The sequence below is a fragment of the Scomber japonicus genome, chromosome 2, assembly GCF_027409825.1.
Source record: "Scomber japonicus isolate fScoJap1 chromosome 2, fScoJap1.pri, whole genome shotgun sequence".
Classification (NCBI taxonomy): Eukaryota; Metazoa; Chordata; class Actinopteri; order Scombriformes; family Scombridae; genus Scomber; species Scomber japonicus.
In genome coordinates, this window is record NC_070579.1 from 18,532,297 (window position 1) to 18,554,117 (window position 21,821).

The 21,821-nt window shown below is 38.5% G+C and overlaps 1 protein-coding gene across 2 annotated transcripts; it reads right to left on the bottom strand.

Annotated features, from left to right (window-relative positions):
- Positions 1-40: 40 nt before the first annotated feature.
- acsl1a (acyl-CoA synthetase long chain family member 1a) lies at positions 41-20,530 on the bottom strand. Of its 2 annotated transcripts, none has more exons than XM_053333961.1 (21): positions 20,452-20,530; positions 10,671-10,883; positions 9,111-9,225; positions 8,957-9,021; positions 8,760-8,861; positions 7,291-7,390; positions 6,991-7,166; positions 6,642-6,674; positions 6,369-6,420; positions 6,201-6,274; positions 5,117-5,194; positions 4,157-4,291; positions 3,838-3,972; positions 3,344-3,439; positions 3,168-3,240; positions 2,921-3,009; positions 2,466-2,582; positions 2,217-2,360; positions 2,008-2,109; positions 1,848-1,919; positions 41-1,288 (listed from the first exon to the last, which is right to left on the bottom strand). In XM_053333961.1, exons 2-21 carry the CDS (start codon positions 10,863-10,865, stop codon positions 1,148-1,150), a joined length of 2,094 nt encoding a protein of 697 aa, XP_053189936.1. In that variant the 5' UTR covers positions 10,866-10,883; positions 20,452-20,530; the 3' UTR covers positions 41-1,147. The 2 variants fall into 2 exon arrangements, with proteins under 2 accessions (XP_053189936.1, XP_053189929.1); XM_053333954.1 differs by lacking the exon at positions 20,452-20,530 and adding an exon at positions 13,229-13,318.
- Between the last annotated feature and the right edge of the window lie 1,291 nt (positions 20,531-21,821).

The following is a 21,821-nucleotide window of genomic DNA, read 5'->3' on the forward strand; positions in this document are numbered from 1 at the left end:
TTAATATCAACCACAACAACATATATTAATTTTACGGCACAGCGTCTGAAGAAAATGTTTATTTGGTACAGTCGACAAATATAGATACTCCAGCACAAAACTGCACCTTTGCCCTTTTCTTACTGTAAGTTTCCTTAAAAAAACTCGAACAATATGGCTTTAGCTGTTAAGGAGGCCTCAACATGATTACATGTGCACATCGATCATAATTCAGCCCAAACATCTGAATTAACAACAAACGTTTTTTTTGTCCAACAGCTGAAATGCTGCTCCGTTTAACACAAATCTGCAGCATTATTGACCATCAGTGACTTCTTAAAATTAACTGTGATATCATCGTTGGCAGATATTTATGCTGATTACTTGTTCATCACACAAATGGCAGTGTGCAGTTTCATCCTGCAGCCTGTGGCACTGAAAATTGAAAAGACGTCTAAGAGAAGAAACACGTAGTAACATTCAATATTTCCCATGCATTGTTAACAGAAGAAAACCCCAAAAGCCCACCAAAAAAAAGAGACATAAAATCTGTCAGACAACATGGTTCCCAACAGGCTGCTCACTACATTGTGTTCTTAAACAGGCTCATTGGCCGTCCTGTCCTGAAACATGGGAATGCAGGGAATTAATAACACAGAATACACAAGATACACACATAACTTCTCAGTAAATACACTATTTACAGGTGTTATGATTACATTAAATATCAGCTTAAATAGATTACCAAAACATTAGTCTGATATATAAATAGTTAATATGTGTCACTGTTGGAAAAGCATGTTTAAAATCTCCCAGCTCCCAAGAATGGAAAAATAATCAGAAATGTGTTCAGAGGCCGGACGTTTCTGACCATGAAGTAGTAGGTTTTTGGCATTTAAGGCATAAGCAAGTCACATCTCCCCTTTGCATGTTTTTATCTTTATCCTTGAATAAATAATACCAGCAACATGAACACGACATGTTCTGAAGGGAAAATCTAGTGGTACAATAACAAGATGAAGTCAGAACTGAGATTTGTTACACAGTTTGTTCAAAAACAGTCTCTACAAACGTGTCATTGGCAGAGAGTCGGGAGGGGGGACGATGTCCTCTTCAGTTAACTATTTGGTTCTGGCTGTGTGCTCTACATGATTGTCACCTTCCCAGCTCACATCTTGATTTTGGCATAAAGTTCATCAATCTGCTCTCTGAAGCAGCTCCGGAGCTCATTCCTCTTGGCTTTCAGGGTGGGGGTCAGCAGGCCATTCTGGACAGAAAACATCTCAGGATGTAACGCGATGTCTCTCACCTGTAGAGGGAGAACAGAGAATGAATGAATGACAGAAAGAACAACTACTTCATTACTGATTAATCCATTTGATATGTTCCTTATTAAAGCATAAGACTAGACTTTCATATATTTTTCTTATGGTCAACAAATCTCATGATCGCTGTGATTAGTCTTTGGAACCGATACTAAAACTCCCGTAGCCTCCAGAGTGAAGAAACACGTCAGCAGGTGCAATAATGTGGCTAATTAATGTGTGTTTAGTAGCTTTTGGGCAACGATGGAGGTGTCCGACACAGACTCGTTATTTGAGATTTGTTGACAATAGCAGAAAATGGTCTGTACCACAATTTTCAAAAACTTAATGTGACGTCTTTCCAGTTAAAAACCCTTCTTTTTGTTAGCTGGTGATCTAGTTTCTATAAATTATTTCATCTCTACTTTGAAGAAAATGAAGAAATGATTACTGAATCAAATATGTTGCACTTTAAAAAGGTTTCTAGTGATGCAGTAGATGAATCAGAGTGAAAAAAACTTGATGGTATTTTGATGCATTAAACTGAAATATGGTAACAATTACCTGTTCAAAAGACTTGAGTCCTGCTTCTCTGCCTAACCTCAGGATGTCCTCCAGAATGGCAGTCTTCACATCCTAGAAACAGTCAGAAAAATGTTAGCATGCATAGAAAGTTAGGCTGCATCTTTTTTTTTTTTTGGACTTCTACTGTAACAGATCTCACCTTGTTATTGCACAGATCAGAGTAGGATCCTTGAATGCCTTTGTTCTTGGCCCAAATCGGTAAAAAGTCAGGATCGGGTACCACGACTCCCACCAGACATGCCTTTAAAATACAACAACACATAACATGAAGATCAAACAAATGTCAGTGTAGATACAAATGATGAAAAAACAAAGAAAAGTGAGACTGATTAAGACTGAATTACTCACCTGTAAGCTATCACCATGAACAAATATCTGAGCCACTGGATCACTACGATTATAGACTGTTTCTATTTTCTCGGGGGCGATGTATTCTCCTTGTGCCAGCTTGAAAATGTGTTTCTTTCTGTCGATGACCTTCAGAGTGCCGTTCTGCAAAGAACCAGATGGGAAACACAGTGATTTGAAGCCACTTGACATCATGTGTTCAGTACAATAATCAGAGATCATCAGGGCCACTCAGCCCATTATGCTTACAGGAAGCCATTTCCCAACGTCCCCTGTGTGCAGCCATCCATCCTTGTCTATTGCCTCAGCTGTCCTATCAGGGTCATCCAGGTATCCCTGAAATACATTTGGTCCTTTGACACACACCTGGTGAGAGAGATAGAAAGAAAAAAAATAGATTTACAGAACTTTATTTTTCTGGTATTTTCTCATTCAATATTGCACATTTTTATTTGATATTTTATGATTTTATCTGCCTGCTTTATTTTGCTCTGCAACATGGTTCTGTAGCATGCTTTTAATAGTTTTTGGACCCAAGTGAAGTTGTATGGTAGCACCGGTATATTTAAATTTAGTTTTTGGTCTTTGCAGGGCAATTGTTGATGATAAGTTAAATGGAAAGTCTAAATATTTCTGTTTGCAAAATAAAAAGTCACGTAAAAAGTGGGTTTGTATTTGATTGCCACTTAAGCAGCACTCCTCACCTCTCCCTCTCCGTTGGCTGCCAGGTAATTCATTTCTGCCACATCCACCAGTTTGATACTGTTGCAGGGCAGAGGAGGCCCGACGTGGCCTGGACACACACACAGAGTATTTTAATATTATTATCCAAGCAGTCTTCAACGTGTAGCGTCACATTCTCTCTTTCTGAATATTTCTACTAGAACAGACGTAATTGTGTACATTGCACTTATTGCCTACAACACATCAGAATGAAGAATAAAATTTTACCTGCTGTCCAGTCTCCAGGCATAGACATGGAGCACCCAGCTGTGCATTCAGTCTGGCCGTAACCTTCATAAAACTGTGGAGTGCAGGGCAGATTTTAGTGACATTTGTATTAAAAATGTAAAAGCTACTGATTAAAATGCCTAGTTGGAAAAGAGTGACGTCAGTATTTTGGTCACCTGACAGCCCAGAGCAGCTCGTAGGAATGTCAGGATAGTTGGGGACACGGGTGCTGCGCCTGTAATCATGAGCCTCACACGTCCACCCAGACCGGCCTGCAGAGTGTGAAATAAACAGGAAGACAATTCAAGATGGTTGGGTGTATAACAATGTTTGTCGAGTGAGGGTTAAAAATACTTTGCATTGACAATTTAACACCATGTCCACTGAATGTAGGTTTCATTTCCTTGTACGACAGACTTTGGCTGATGTGGTGTGTCTTATTTGTTTTGTGGCTCTTCCATATTATGAAGTGCCAAGTTGGACATATCAGAGCTTTTGGAAAAATCCAATTTTGTTTTTCAGTTGTAATTGCAACTTAAATGCATATATTGTGCCATAGTCATAAACTTGTAATTAAATGAGTAGTTTCTTGAAACCTTATAGTAGATACACTATAGTATAGTAAGTTTTAGAATGGAGCCAAACCTTTTAAGGATCATGTCAGTGTTACCTGCACTTTTTTGAAGATGAGTTTGTCCCACATGCTATCTCTTCTGATCACACCGCTACGAAGCTCTGCCTCCTTCCTCCTAAAAGCAAACTCAAGCAGCCATCTCTTCAGCGGCGTGTTGGCTTGACCAAACACCTGTAGAGAAATGGAAAACCTTTATTGTACAAGCATCAAAGGATCATCACAAAAGTAGGCAACTGCTGACCATTAATACCATAATTAATGTCAAAATAGTGAATGTAAAGCACCTTTAAACATTTTTTATTGGCCTCACAAAGTGTCTGTGTCAATGGACAACATGACCAGATTTTAGTCTGACCTTATCAAACATGCGATTAAGGAGACGCGGGACCACCGGGAACACTGTTGGCTGCAACGTCTTCAAATCATCCATCAAAAGCCGAATGTCTCCTTGGAAATATCCGATACGAGCCCCGTGGATGAGGATGACACCCTGATGGAAATAGAGCTGCTTATTAATTACTCTGCAAGGCAGTATTTTAGCCACATGGTGGCACTGTTGTGGAGATTTTGTTCACACACATTCAATGCTTGTTATTCAAACATTCTGCCATATTTTTCATATTGAGAAGCAGCTGTCTGCTCTGCTGTGTTACCTTGAAAGTAAACATTCTTGGACAAATTAATAAAAGCAGATAAAGGAGGACACAAGCATGCGTGTTATAGTTTCATAACACCACACACATATTCACTCACTTCATTTAAAGCTTAATTTTGGCACCTGCACTGATATTATAGTTGCGCTCCAGTAGATACCACAGTGCTACTTTTTTGAGGATTATAAACACGTTTTTTCCCATAAAACCCTTAAAGAAATTAACAAAATGAGCCAAACTTCACCAGAATCTGCATTTAGTTTTGTCTTTCATACAAAGCACAATTTATTATCATTTAAATTGAGATATCTGATCAAAGAGTATGTAAACAGAGTTTTCTATACGTTGTGGTATGGACACATATTTCAGTCGATGCTCAAAAAATATTGATATTCTAATCTATACCCAGTCATAAGTGTGTAAAAGTATCAAGAAAATTGCTATTATGTACCACTATGTAAAAAATATCATATAATATGGATTTAAAACTTTACTAATTCATTTAAAAGAACCACAGACACAACTATAAGCAGTCAAATAAAGCCATAAGAGACCTGGCACTACTTGCTTCTCAACTATTCTGACAGTGATCCTTTAACTCTTTAGACTTTAAACTCCACTTATGATTTCATGATACAATGGTAAACAAACCCAAGACATACCTGCACAACCCTCTCAAACATATGAGCTAGGGGGAGATAGGATACATGAATGTCATGAAGACTCAGCATGCAGTGTACCTGCAAAGGACACACAAAACACATGCGCGTATGCAGGTCAAGCATGGCGTACTGTACCTCCACCACCCTCTCAAACATATGGGCCAAAGGGAGGAAGGAGATGAGCACATCTTTAGTGCTGGGCTTCAATAAGCCCTGGATGTCGTACACAGAGGAAGTAGAGATGTAAGAGGAAGAACAGGAAAATAAAGGAAGACAAGGAGGGTCAACCTGGGTCACACAAGGATTTTAGATTATAGGCTTACAGTTAAATGCTCTGATTTTATTTGATCCAGATGTAATATATGTTTAATTTATATACCATTAACATTTATCTACCAAACATCAAATCCTTATTATTTTTGTGCTTTCTGTAATATTTGTAGTTTAACAAAGTTGAAATGTCCTGTGTAAATAGCTTTGATAGAATACTGTCTTTGCATCTTTATCCCAAAGAACTTTTTGTCTTATCTTCAATGTTCAATTCTTTCGTCTTTTTGGAGAAATAAAAACATAGATTTTTTTCCTCCCGTCATGCCAGCAGTGTGGCTCTGGGGATGGCAATGTCAGTCGATTGGCCCGCCACTTTGGTCAAGACTGAAATATCTTGATAACTCTTGAATCACTATTAAATCCTATACAGACATTCAAGGTTCCCTTTGTGAACCAAAACTTGGTTGATATTTGATGATAGGAGTGTATCAACATTTTTTCCAACTCCTTCCTTATCTCATCTGGATATAGTGACAACTACTAAGTGAGATGTTTAATTTTCTTAATGATTAAATTAGACCTTAAGAGTTGAAAGAGAAAACAAGGATTTTGAATAGTGAGCAGCCCGTGACACCAGTGGACATTACACCCTTATATTAGTGAATAAAAAGTCTAATAAAATATATTTGTTTGAAGACAGAAACAGAAGTATCTGTCTTAAAGCAAGAGGGAAAGAATCAAATATACATTATTAAACAATGAAGTTTATGTCAAGACTGGAACTGTATCAAGTTTAGCTGTTGTGTTTGTTTACCTGTGTTACTCTAATGAAAGCTGCAGTGTTGGAGATGACATTTCCATGAGTAAGCATTGCACCTTTTGGGTTTCCTGAAAGGAAAATTATGATAATGATAGTACAAAAAACATAACAACAAATAACATTAAAACAAAACATTAAAGCTGCAATCATTTCAGTACTTACCTGTGGTTCCAGATGTAAAGCAGATAAGTGCAAGGTCATCTGGTGTAGGAGGCTGTAATCAGATCACAGATGTACATTAAAGCATATGAAGCCTGAATTGCTGTTGCCTTAAAATGTACATAATGCCAGATTTATGTTTTCCTTTGACAGAATCCTACTGGTTGCAAATAAATGATAATGATAATGATAATGATAAATGATAAATGATAAATGAAGCTGAAGGGGGCCTGTTTTTATGCCAAAGGTCAAACAAAGTGTGCTATTTCTACTCACCACTGGTTTCTTGCGGTTTGCTTTACCTAAGGCCTGGAGAAAAAAAATACAAAATATACAATGAGATAAAGTTTGCCTCTTCAGGAAGTGCTGATAACAACTACGCTTTCAAACACACACCACCTAATTTCCATCCAGATCTAATCAGACATAGCTGAAGGGCAGAGTGACTCATACAGCAACAACTGCAGGTTCAGTTCATTTTTCGGATCATTTGCTGATGGTTGCTCGATCAAACGAGTCGATGCATGTTGTATAAAAAGCACCGAAGGAATTATAATGTAGTAGAACTGTAAAAACATGTTTGAACACCTCACTTGAATAAAATCTTTAAGGGTGTTACTCTCACCTCAAACTCCTTCAGACTCAGTATATCAACACCACACTCCTTTCCGCGAGTCACCAGGTCACTGTCGAAGGCCTCCATTACCACAATTGTCTTCACTGTTCGCCCTTTTCTACCTACGCACTCCAGAATCATTTGAGCCTTTTCGGGTACGTCACAGATCACTGATGAGATGGCGGCTGAAAAAACACACCGCAACAAATTAACCACTTAGTTTGTGCCAATATCAGTGTCCTTTATCTAAAACTGCGATAGCGTAGAAGATGGTGTGAGATTAGTGTGTGAAGGTGCTCTTTTGTGTACCTTTGTCAATTATGTAGGAGATGGCCTCTGTGCCAAGTGTGTCATACAGCGGAACTGCCACGAGGGAATATGTGTAACAAGCCAGCTCTGAAGTGGTCCACTGAAAGATCAAATAATAATAATGATACACTTTATTGCAGACTCAGGTCCATATAACACAACATACAGTAAAAAAATAGTATAAAAGAGAGATTCAGTAAGAATACAAAAAATATGCATATTATAAGTAATACAAGCTATTGTACCAATGCTGTCTTAGCCTAGACGTGAATCTATAACAAAAACATGCACAAACACCAATTTATAGTTTATAACAAATATCCAAATACTGCAATTTTGAGTTTAGTCATCAACACATTCCAGATAATAATCTTTAGAACATTTTACACTGAATAACTGACCACTATTTTTATTTTACTTGCACTAATAATGCTGAAGATACTGTGCTGAAGACTAAATGCCAACTCAAATGGCAAACCGACTGCTCATTATTTTTCCAAACTTGTGGCAATGCTTCATTTATACAAACACACTGACAAAAATGTGTTGTTTCAATAGATGTGCAGCAAGAAGAATCACAATAACACTGTCCCCTCACTTTTAATTGAATAGATTCATCACTGTAAACTGCCAGGTTACTAGAGGTTTAAACAAATTACATTTTTATGATTTGTTTCAATCTATTGACACATTAGGGGAGAAGTGCAATAGATTACATTATTCTGAATAGAGGGCCATAACATGTTGTGGTATACGATGATCACAATGAACTGCAATTTAGTTTCACTTTTTCTTTTGGAACCACTGAAAAACGCAAGCAGGAAACAGGTTTTATCCTGTATGGTGCAAAAGGCACTTATGATGTTTAGATTCTTATCTATAATACAATACCATCAGGATGGCGTCTGGTCTGATGACAACAATCACAAAGATAGAGCCAGAGCCACAAAGAACTATCTTCAGCAACAAGAAGAAGAATGAGTCTGCCCCCTATAGAGCCCTGATCTCAACATCATGGTCTCAGTCTAGTTAATTAATAAACAAAAACAATTTATAGCAACATTTTATAAGCATCTGCACTTTACTTTTTAGTACCTAAAACTTTTGCACAATATCGTCTTATTTTCAGGAAAAATATGAAACCCTAGTGCGCATGCGTGACCAAGTGTACCGGGCTCAAGCACACCTCTTCCAACTGTACTGGGCCAGTGAAGTGTACTGTACTCAAGCACGGTACACTTGCACTCACACTAGCCAAATAATCCGGACTTTAGGGGGCAAACGTGTTTGGGCACGGTACGATTGCCTAGTGCGCCCTTAGTTGACACTGACATTTGGACAACAATGTAGGACTAATATATCTTTGCTTAAGCAACCGTGCAACAGAAGTGCAGAGGCTGATGAGAAAAAGACAGGAATTAGAAAAATATCTATAAATTTAACAAAATGCAATAATGCATTTGTTTAACCTCTGGTCTGTTCTGGGAAAAGATGCCAACGAACTTGTCTCCTGTGTGCGAGTGTCCTCTGTGAAGTAGAGCAGAGCCAATGTGCTCTGCCCTGTCTGCCACCTGTGCAAAGCAAAACAAAACAAAAACAGACAAGTGACTCAGGTGATCATGTTGTTAAAAATAGATTTTTTCATGTCTCGTAATCCACATCTCACCTGTCGGTATGACTGCCACTCGTAAGGTTGGTTTGGTTTTCTTGATCCTAAACAGGGTCCATCATCTGTGAGAGAAAGTTAGAAAGTTACATCTTCTCACACTGGAAGCATTGTAAAAAAAAATAAATCACGTACTACAGAGAGCCGCACTCACTTGATACTCGGAGCCCTCGTAGAAACACCTCGTACATCGTGCGTCCATCATCATAGAAGTGTGTCATGGGCTCATCGCTGTTGTTTAGTATGGACCTTCTGATACGTTCTTCACCCTAAAAGAAAACAACATGAATGTTATGACTGGCGCTGGCTGAATCTTCCACACCTCTACATGATGACGCGTTATGTTTCTCTGATCGTCTGCAACCGTCAGCTGTTCAAAAGACTGAACAACTGAACAAATGTTGGAAGATTTTCAGTTTATTGTGTGGTACGCCTGTGCTCAGGAGGAACGGGTTTCTGACAACATGAATCCTGTATACTAGCAGATCCCAAACTTTATTATTGGACATTCAGCCCTAATAATGAACTTGTATAATCAATGTTTAGTACACAGCAAGAGGGTTCTGGGTTTGAACTTGGGGCCCTTCTGTGTGGAGTCTTCATGTTCTCTTTGTGTGGGTTTTCTCCGGGGGGCTTTGGCTTCCTCCCACAGACCAAAAACATGCAGCTTAGGTTACGTGGTGGATCTAAATCGTTTGTAGGTGTGAATGTGAGTGTGAATTGTTGTCTGTCTCTATTGTGTTAACTCTGTGATTGACTAACTAAGGTGTGCCACGCCTCTTTCCCAATGTAAGCTGAGATTGGCTCCAGCTCCCCCACAACCCTCTAGAGTCTAGAGGATAAGCAGTAAAGAAAATGAATGGACTGATGAATGAATGAATGAATGAATGAATGAGCTGCTCCATAATCCATGTACAGCCTGACAACAGCAGAGGTACTCCTGTTTGGAAGTCAGTGCCCAATACAAAGCAGCAGTTGTGGATAGTGCTGAAATATTCATACAACAGTATACAGTTAACTCATTTTAACACAGATGTGTAAAATGTATGCAACTGTGCAGATGTTACAGTCTACCAAGTGAAATATTTAAGGACTATGCTACTTTATTATGGGCTCTAATATAATCATAATATTGCAAATTGGGGTCATCTGAGGGAAATTCCAGTCTTTTATTAACAAACACACACAGCACTGTAGCAGCATGACTATCATAAATCTTCCTGATCTCAAATTGTTGCTGTTACAAAATGACTGTATAGTGTGTCTCAGTGTTTAGACAATGACATATTTATAATACTCACTACAGCCTCGTTATTATGACGCTGTAGTGATTATTTCCACTTCACCAGCAGAGCCAGCTTTAACTAGTCTGAGATAAACCTTTTATCACTTCAAATGTGACAAGGAGTGAGGAAATGAGGGCTTGTAATTTGCAGAGCTGCAACGAGGTCAGCTGTGATTAAAGCTGCTGGAGGGGATCCCATTAACATTCCTGCTGAATGAGGCCTGCTGTCTCACTTTGTTTTGCATTCCAGTCGTTGGATCATTTTTTCCAAAGTTGTAGGATCTATTGTGCAGGAAAGAATCTCTCCTGTTTCTTTTTTTAAATATCACTGTAACTCATAAAAGTTTGAAAAAGAAATTCAATGCCATAAAAATACACACTCCACAGAGTATAACTGGAAAAGAAAGGACAAGAAACAAGATCCCTTACTGGTATTTCCACTGACTGTGCGCCAAGGTCACAAGGTGGCTTGAGGGCTTTTGGCCGGCTGGCGAACCAGTAGGTGGTGAGGGCAGCGAAGGCACCCATGCCCATGAGCGCATTGGTGGGCAATCCGCGCAAATACTGCCGGACTTCATCCAGCTCGGGAATCCGCAGCTGTCTCAGGACTTCCTGAGCCTGCATGGCTGTTGTGCACTGACCCTGCAGGAAAACAGAGAGGGGAACATTCAATTAGGAAATGTTCAGTCCTGATTCTGCACTTATTCTCCTGACTGGATTCAAGCCTGTATTATCATTTGTTCTGGAACTCTTTTTAGTGTTTCATGCCATTAAAAACATTTCTCATTGTTTCAAAAGGAAATGATCTTCCTGGTGAAGGGTCTTTCTGGTTATGTCTGTACTACAGGATATGGTGATGCAGCAGAAAGTAGTATTTTATCTTTTTATGAATGGGTCTATTGTTTTACACCATTACATAACAAGAGGGCATGCTTAAAGTTAAATACCTTTTACTATGTCTTTGTCTACATTTGAACAAATGCTTGCAATACTTTATGTTGTTAGATTTTTCTTTTCTTTTTTATATTAGTACAGATTTGTTTTTTGTATTCATTTTTGAGGTCAGCACTGAATGTTCAGACAATAAACACAAAGAGTGGAGAGCTGAATCAGATATATATGTTGCAGTTATATGGTACGTGGCTTAACCATTAGGGCACCAGGATCACCAATTTTACTTTTCTAAACTGTTAAAATCTAATATTTATGGCAACCAACAGCTGCTCAAACTAAAAACCACAACAAAGAAACAATTTGGATCAAACAAATGTGATATTTCCTTTCTACGCCTTCTATTTCTTCTTGGGTATCTGACAGAAAGCAGATTTTAGTATAACACAGCTTTGATATGAGCACATGTTTCTGGTGCAGTGATGTAATGGTATCAGAAACATACAGAATAAATCCAAATAAAGCTTCAAGGACAGATCCTGGTTGAATCACACAGAGCAGGGTGATGCAGCAGCAGCAGCAACAGCAGCAGCAGTGTTCAGCCTTGTGAAGTCAGAGATGATCCATCACTTCAGACTTACTGTGCTGGATTATTTGGCTCGGGCGATTATTAGATCTGCCTCACAGATATGGAGTCTTTTTTTTATTTTTATATTAACAACACATTTGAAGTAGTTAAATTTGCCCCCCCTCACTGCAGAAATCTTAGCTGTAAAGATCTAATATTTAATACACTATTTAACTATCAATATGTGTGGTCAGAAATCTTTATTTGTGTTTCCCATTTTATGTTCAGCTACTGTTGTTTTATTTTTATCTTTTTAAAGTAGTCAATATAAAGTATCATTAAAGACGCCATTAAATAAGTGATATACAAATAAAGATGATCATATAAGGTGAATCAGAGCAACTACTTGCTGTAATAAAACGTTTAAAAAGAAGAAATTTAAGACCTTGAATGAGACGAGAACATTTTTATCGACTGCAACCTCTATTTTTAGAGATATTGAATAAGCTATATAATCAATAAAACTACAAAAAGAGATGAAGATCAATCAAAAATACACGCAAAACACAAATTCAAGCAGTTCAGAAATATGTTGCTGAAAAAACTGCATTTTTACATCTGCTATGCTCTTTTTTTTCCTGCATTTTGATAAATGCTTTATTTAAAAAAAATGTAGATGTGCTAACCTATCCTAACAGCTGTGCACTCGGAAAACAAAGACACAGGAAGGAAATATGACTGGCCGCACATTTTCAAAATCACAAGCCTCCGCAGAGATATAAAAGACCAACCCACAGCCACTGTCCACTCGGCGCCAAACAATACACCCCTCATATTTGAAGGGAAGGGAAGCTTAGCGGTCAGGATGCTTCAGAAATGAGATCACTGGGCTGAAAGCACGAACCTCAAACTCCCTAAAATATATGTTGCTACTCTACTACTCTAACCAGAACTGTATTCTAATTACATTTTAATGTAAAATACAAATATATATATTGAATTAATTTGACCCTCAGAGAGGAAGGTGACAGCCCTCTAAGTAAATGAACAAGTGAATAACCACCACAGAGGTAACAATTGACTTATAACCTACTTCTATTATTAACACCGAGCCCATGACAAATGGGATTGGTGCCAAGTGGGGCAAAAGTACTTTATAAAAGCTGCCATACAAGTTTTTTTCTTCTTAAAATGACGTGGAGATTATACAGCAATCATACTCTAAGTGCAGTAACTTAATGAAAGTGTTGAAATGAAATCAATGACAATCCCTAATTCTTCCTTTAGAGCATCACTCAGAAAAGTGTCAGCATTATGTTTCTATTTATCCCCTTCAGAGAGATATCTAAATTAAATCTCACAAATGTAGCACTTAGTCTCGCAGGTGTCGCCATTAACTTCAATGAAAGGCGAGTAGGGATCACTGCTAAGTCAGCTCCAGGATGATTTTAAACCCAGCGAAATGTATTTTGATGTTGTAAAAGTTCAGCATTGAGGGTTAAGACAAAATTAAATCAGGTGTACTCACAGCCGCACAATGTGTTTAAAACCAGATGTAGGAGCTCCGTCCAGAAGAGGAGCGGTGTAGTTTATGTTTAAGGCCCTTGGTCGCAGAAGTTGCTATTAGAAGGGACACGCCGTGACTTCTAATAGACCTCTGAGGTTCTCACAACTATGAATAGCAGAAACACGCCCCTTCCAAACAGAAACACAGACGCATGAGGCAGGCGTCACTGAGAGCCTCTAACTGGAGCGTAATTCAAATAGCAGCTTGATGTTAAAGCATAAGATAGGCCGTTGCTTTTATCTCATTTCAAACAGTATCTAGCTGCTAAGACTGATTTATCCAACAAAGGAACAAGTGGACAACAACCAGATGACAGCTGTTCATGTTTCTGTGCAACAGCGGATGGGAATTTAATCAGGACTGTAAAGACTGATTCAGAATGATCCAACTGAACTGAGAGATTTTAGTATTTTCAGTAACATTGATTGAATCATTGATACCTTATCAAACTTTATCCGAGCGCTCTGTGTGTGCAATTCTTGTGTTGCTTGTTAGCGTCCAAATGATTAAAACAGAATTACACCGCAAATACAGGAAAGTTGATGTATTCCCCTGTACTAATATTGACATGGAGTGTTTGCTGAGGGAACATGCGCCTCATTTTTAGGTATTTTACACTTCACGAGACAAGTGAGAACTGTGGACAATATTGATGTTGACACTAATATTTCACACATGGATTTTTACATTTCCTGCTGGCACTGTCAGCTAAAGCAAGGACAGGGTAAATACTTTTAAGTTTTAGATTGAGCTGTGACTATAGCAAAACAAGATTGTTTGTATCAGAAAGATGTATTACAATAATGAAACAGATCAACACACAGATGAAACCCTCTCTCACGATATGCAAGTTAAGTCATGATTATTGATCATGATTTAGTAGTTTCTGGATACAATAATCTGGCATGAATTTAAGTTCTTGGTTCATCAAGTGAATTAAACACCTGATAAATCATGATATGTTATCATACCACCAGTCCACATTGAAACAAGTCAAAGAAAATTTGACATAAATCATTGAAGTCATATATTAAATAACACATTAGCTACTTTTAGAAACATCAGGACATGCTCACTTTTGTCTGATATCATTGCAAATTGACTTTTCTTACTTTCTAATGTAGAAACTGTAATACATGATTTTGATCTTTGAAAATATGTTTTTGTCATCATTCAAAATATACATTTTAACAGACTAAACAATCAATCGAATGAAAAATCTGATTGATATGAACAGGATAACAGGTTTTAGCTGCAGCCCTCGATGTCTGTGTATGTGTGTGTGTGTGTCTTTATGTCAGTTGACCAACAGCAGGCACATGCCATTGGTGTCATGCTTGGCTGACAGTCGTTGGAGGCAAAAGGTACTCCAACGCCCCCACCACCACCCTCTAAACACTACCTCCACTCTCCATACTTGGCCTGAGAGAATGACAAGCCAATGGCAGAGCCAGCTCACTAGTCACCCCACACCCTAGCAAACACAAGACACTGGAAAAAAAGGGTGGAGGGGGTGGAGGAGGAGAGGGGGGCAGCTGGCTCATCTGACACATAACAGAACATCAAGACTAGTTCCCTGAAGCTCAAGAGGAGACTACAGCTGCATTTTCAATAAAGAGTAGTCCCAAACCGCAGCCAGGAAGTGTCTCTCTCTCTCACACACACACACACACACACACACACACACACACACACACACTTGAAATGCTCAGAATTCTGACGGTCCTCCTTGTAGACCAGTGCACTGAGAGAGGATGTTGAGCATTAGGTCAACTGATTTAAGCTCATTATTATGACCTTATCACTGAAGGATTAGCACACAGAGCCTTTAAACACACAGTACGTAATCCCATTTTCACAAGACGGCGACTTACAAATCTGGGGAGCGACTTTCTCTGGATCTGCCTAATATGACACACAGTATGTCACGCGGAGCTGAACCGATTAGAGGATTAATCGACTGACAGAAAATTCAAAAGGCAAATACTTTGATAATGGATATTGTTTCAGTCATTTATCAACAACGTCTGGTCACAGCCTCTCATCTCTGAGGATGATCTGTTGCTTTTCTTTGTCTGATGGGATGATAATCTGAGAATATTAAGGCATGGATTAACAAAATAAACATAATAAAATCATATAAACCAGGCGTAGATCTGGAAGTTTCCTTTTGTAAAGACAACCTATCATGTTATAAAAAGAAATGTGTCTTGCTTTAACAAGATTTTGTGTAATAATGGGAAAGTGTTTCTCTTGTAAAATCATGAAATAATTTAATGAGAAAATGAGCAATACTCTTCCAATACTCCTCTTCCATGATGAGCCTCAATGATTGTTTCATTAAAAAAAAAGGAACAGGACTTCTTTTGTAGACTTGAAACCAAAAATGTGGTACCAGACTTCTGCATGACGGGTAAAAAAAACAACCCAGACACATTACAACATGCCCGTGCAGTCTAAACTCTCAAATTCTTCAAACTTGACTGCAGCTTCCTCATTTTCAGACCAGACGATGCACACTCACTATAGATTTTGATCTAAAAATGCAAAATGTTGACATGTGAAATTCATGAGTTATTGACTTATTGGATCCTGTTGCTGCTGTTGGTCAGTTACTGCCAATAACTCATTGATAATTCAACAGTTTTACAAATAGTCCGGCACATCACAAGGGAGGAAATGTAAATAGCAGGATGAGTCAATAAGTGCATGAATCCATTTACACACTTGACACATTTCTTGTTATGACATGACTACTGAAAGTTGTTTTTATACGAGGAAAAACGAGTCGACGCCTAAAGATAAGATATCGTAACGAAGATCGTCTAGAAAACCTGACAGTGGCCATGATTAAGTGTCATTTTGTGTTTGGATGTCCAAAACATGATCCATCCTTTACTGAACAGGAAGAAGCAGACTAGAAAGCCTCTCACTGTTTACCGCTGGACAGCTGCTAGATGGTTGTTTATGCTCAGGCGGCTTCAGTGTGACACCTTTCATCTGCTTCTTCCTTCTGCCTGCCGACCTGACTTGAGTCCATCCTCTTCTAGTCATGCAGGTTTTAAGGACACAAAGACTGACCTCGCAAAAGACAACCACACTCAGGACTGCAGGTCCTGACCTTGACGATGGAATCACATACACTCCCCGGTCACATGGTGGCAAAGTGGAGAAATGTCAGAGGGGGGGAGGGTGGAGGATGGGATTTGTGAACTGGAACAAAGGTCAATCGTCACCAGCTAGTGGTGCAGCATCAGGACACATGACCTCTAACAGCAGGTCACAGAAAACATTTTCTAATTATTGTAAACAAGACTCAAAGTGAAGTGCTTTTGGCTCTTCCTCTAAAGTGACTTTTAGAAACTGAAGAATACGATCATCTTCATCGTCAATTAATCTGATGATTATTTACTTAATTAATCTTTTAATTATTTTAATTAATAAAACTTTCATTTCTAAAACATCTGAAAATACCAATCACTCTACACTGAAGTAGCGGACTGCACTGGGTTTGGGATCCTGCGGGCCCGTCGAGGCCCAACACAAATCTCACGGGAGCAGGCGGTCAAAAAATAAACTGTGGGTCTCAGGATACGAAGTGACTCATTATATATTTCCTGCATTTAATTCATGGACTTTGAAACTTTGTGGCAGTGCGGTCAACTCGGTTTTCAGTTGCGTGTAATGATGATGCACAAAGGAACGATAATGAAAGACATAGAGAAACTAAACAAAAACCCCAGAATAACTGTACTTACTCATACCTGAACTAGAAATAATCACCCTATGTTATCACCAACATCATTATCACCAGTATGCATCTCTTTATTAAAATAGAGTGAGAAGACACTAAATCACATTGCAGGGGTGGGCGTTAATGATCAGAACTCCAGCAGGAGTGGAATTAAGGCACAAGTCCAGCGCAGATCTTTACCATGAACCAATGAAATCTTTGTATCAAGTGTCCGAAAAACTAAAATATTCTGTTTATCTTCACACAACGCAAAAAAGCTGCTGCAACTCCACAACTCAGAAACTTGAATGAGAAAATATATTGGCTTGAAAAATGACAGTTATCCGATTATCAAAACAGTCAAACATTGATTGATGGACTTATGTTTTAGCACCTGTCATCTGCTCAGTCAGTCTGTTACAGTCAGTGAAGTAGGAAACAGGACACTACACAGTTGACTGAAACGAGCAAAACGAGGCCAGCTTCCCATCATCATGCTCCTGTTTTAATCATTATTTTTAAAAACTGAATGATATTTTCCAAGAATGGGATGATTTATGTGTAACTCTCTGATATTTTCCAAGAAGTAACATGGGGGAAATCATTCAGCACAAACAGTACTCACAGTAATTCGGTCTTCTCTTAACACTCCATACAGGAGCGTGATCATTTGAGGCCGGCTCGTTAAACCAGATCCTCAACTTGCTGACTCACATGATTGTTTTAAATTCGATTTAGCCGGTTTATGACATCATGAAACATCATGGTTGGGTTAGTTTTCTTGATCAAACCCCCGAAGCACTGAAGTCCCTGCTTTTAAAAAAGGCCTCAATTCAGAGCTGGCGTCGAGTGTTGTGTAAACATCAGCTAGCTTGGTATTTCGCACGCTATCCAACCCCAAAACAGACAGGATGGGTTGATGCTGGTACTCTCAAATGACTGAAGCAGGGTGACGGCAGGGTGGCAGTCTATTTCTGAGTCACAAAAACACAAAGTGTCTTTCTGTTTCCTCTAATGAAAGCTGCTCCTGTAAGTCAGGGGCAAGAAAAACACATGATTGCACGGTCACTTTTCTGTGATCCCATGTAGTGTAGTGTAACTGCACTGCACGGCTAAACACGCATTACCTAATCTTTTAAAAATGTTGTCTAAAAAAAAAAAAAAAAAAGAGGGGTGAGGAAAATGAAAAACTCCACACCACATTCCTCAGATTCCTGATAGAGGAAGTTTGCTATAAAACTCCTCCGGTGCCAAGCTAAAATCCTCTCTGAAGAAGAACATCCACTCATCATCCACTCATTTTTAGCTGTCGTTTACACATTTCTCCGTCAGTCAGAGCTTTCATTCATAGATTTAAAGTGCCAACAAACACAGATACAATCAACCAACAATAAAAGTTACATAAAGAAGGAAAGTGTTCAGTTGTGATCTGTTTTAACTTCACTATAGGGCAAAGGCTCCTAAATTTGATCAAAATACAAATATAGTGTCTGTCTGTCTTTTACATGCAAAAACAGACAGCCTGTCCAAATAACTGCTGTTTTACAGCTTCAGTGTAGAACATGGGTGTCAAACTCATTTTCGTTCAAGAGCCACATACAGCCAAATTTGATCTAATGTGGGCCGGACCAATAAAAAGATGGAAGGATGGAAGGAAACAAGGATGGAAAGAAGGGAAAGGTGATAGGGAGGAAGGAAAGACGGAAGGAAGGAAGGAAGGAAAAGGGATTAGAAAGGAAAGGAAGGAAGGAAGGAAGGAAAGACAAAAGGAACGATGGAAGGAAGGAAGGAAAAGGGATTAGGAAGGAAAGGAAGGAGGGAAGGAAAGGAAGAAAGGAAAAGAAGACAAGGAAGGAAAGAAAGGAAGAAAGGAAAAGAAGATGAAGGAAAGATGGAAGGAAGGAGGGACGGAGGGAAGGAAACAAGTAAGAAAGGGAGGAAGGAAGGAAGGAAGGAAGGAAGGAAGGAAGGAAGGAAAGAAAGAAAAGGGATTAGGAAGGAAAGGAAGAAAGGAAAAGAAGATGAAGGAAAGATGGAAGGAAGGAAGGACAGATGACAGGATGGTAGGAAGGAAAAGAAGACAGGAAGGAACGTGGGCCGGATTGGAAGCCATGGCGGGCCAGTTCTGGCCCACGGGCCGCATGTTTGACATCCCTGGTGTAGAAGAACCACTCAAATGTGTTAGTGTATGTTTTAGTTCCTCACCTACAAATCATCTATTATATACTTATACTATTATACACTGTTGTATGTTTAAATGCATGTTAAGAGAGTTATGGATTAACTGCAGGTTACTGTTCAGGCACCCACTGGTTTCCATTCATTTCCAGATCATTGAATCCTGTAATCCATCACAGTTACCATCTAATAAGTATTAATTTCCCCATGTGTTACATTATCTTTGTGGAGCAACACAAACTGAAGCCTCACCAACAAATCGCTCTGGCTGATAATATCTGTAGATATGTCAGTATCAGTAGAAGTAACAACAAATTGAATCACTGATATACCAAAAACAAAGGCGGGGCTTCTCAATCTCTCCTGTCATTTCTCCATGGTCAACTCTTTAATAAATGCAAGAAAATGCTCCAAAAAGTCAAAAAAGATCATTTAGAAGAAGTGTCTCCATCATATGTGTCCATCAGAAAGCATTGACAACTTGGTCATTTGGGACAACTCTTTTATTGCTCAGTTAATATGAAGCGGTCTCAAGAAGACATTACCATAGTTTAGCATAAAAACTGAAAACATGACAAACATCAAATGGGGTGTTCACTGTGATAGATAGCCTAACATCAACCCAGACACCTTTCAAGAGATTAGATTGGATTAGATTATGAGCTCATACATGAGAAGGAAATAAAAGCACCAGCATGGTTTTAGCGCTAATCTAACTTCCTCATTTAAGAGTGCTGAACGACATGCTCTTGATAATACTGTCATTTTTTCCTTTTTAAACTTGCTATGGCCTTATTTTATTGAGGCTAACTGTACTGGCGTCATCGTGCAGGCCAGGTATGTAGATTAAATGGAGATTAAACTTTGAGTGTCAAAAACACTACGTATCATTTGAGACAGTAGCATCGCTGATGCTGGTGTGCATATCTCTTATTGTAACGCAGTTTAAGAGGACGTTCACACGGCTTCATCAGCCACAGATAAGAGTGATGAACACATTATTCTGAGGATGCAAACTGGACATGCTATCGATGTGAACACTATGAGCATCATTAGGAAGATATGATGAAGCTACGTAGGAGGAAAAACAAAGATACAAAACGTGGCTTGACTCTGGTCTATTTTAAGGCAACAATTAAAAAAAGCGAACAGCAGCTGGATTCAAACAGCTCGTCAAGGAACCCCACTACTAAAATAACTCTTTAAATAATTATCAGTCAACAGTAACGCACTTAATATTTGAGTTTTTAAGTGTCAAAATGCGTCCACAAACCTGCGAAGTGCTGCAAATCCGGAGACTTCAAAACTGACTCTTCAAGAAGCAACAGCACCAGCAGCGTTACGTTACGTTCAGCTGGTGCGGCTCAGCCAATCACAGGCGGCCTTACGTGTTGTTTGGCCAAATGTTTGAAAGGAGTGCTGTGATTTGTCTATGTGTCGTGACGACGCTGTATGTGTATATTTCACATATAATGAGGGTTTACGTGTTGGTTAACAACCACATCCTGGTGAAAAGTCACGTGCTGCCACATACTGTAGAGTAGTAGAGAAAGACAACCCGACGCTATACATTTTACATGTGACATTGGGCTGCTATGAGTCAATAAAAATACACAGGGGAGGTTAATAACAAGATGAAATAAGATAATATAAAACTTTATTGATGCCAAAATTCATTGCTACAGCAAAAGTATAGTGATATGAGAAAAAAACTAATGTATACAACAATAAAATGGAGGACAGTTTGGCCAAAACCCTCCTCTCTCCCATCACCCCTATGGAGTCCTGGGTTCAGCCATACTGAGCTAGCTCTTTTCATCAGTCTGTTGAGTATGTTCTTGTCCCACACAGAACATCCCCCTACCCAACACACCACTGCATAAGAGAGTATGTAGTAATATAATAATAATTATAACAACAATGATAATAATATCAGCAGGGTTGCGAAGGTTAGTTTGGAAATGTAATTGGCTACAAATTACCCTATTTAAATTGTAATAAGTAATGCAACTATTTCTCTTACTTACACTACTTAATCAAAGTAATGTAACTTATTACATTTGATTACTAATTTTCTAACAAATGTTTTCAGCTGTACATATTATTTTCAGCTGTACAAAAGTGTACCCATTAAGACCACCAAAATCTAAGTCCAGGTGTTTAATATATATATATATATATGAAAAAAGTCAAAAGTCTGGCATTGGGATTGATTGGTGACACCATTTAAGCCCACATCATGATTTATTTACAAATTTAAAAATATATTGTTTTCAAATAATTAAAAACTGCAGTTTCTATATTCAGTAGCATGTTAAATAGTGAAAAAATAGGAAAAAACTCTCTTCCTGAGCAAAAACTTAAAGGTCTGACTTCAGATGTAACCCCCTTTGTAATCATCAACATTTTCATAAGTAACTGTCATTTAATTACACATTTTTCCTCAGTCATTGTAACGGATTAGTGACATTTATTTTGTAATTAAATTACATATTGTATTACATGCAACTAGTTACTCCCCAATACTGAATATCAGCCAAAGATGGGTCAGAAAAAAGTTATTTTGTGACTATAAAATCTGCATATCGCACAGCTTTTGAGAGGTTGTATAAATATTGCCCACCAGACTGCTAAAAGCACAAC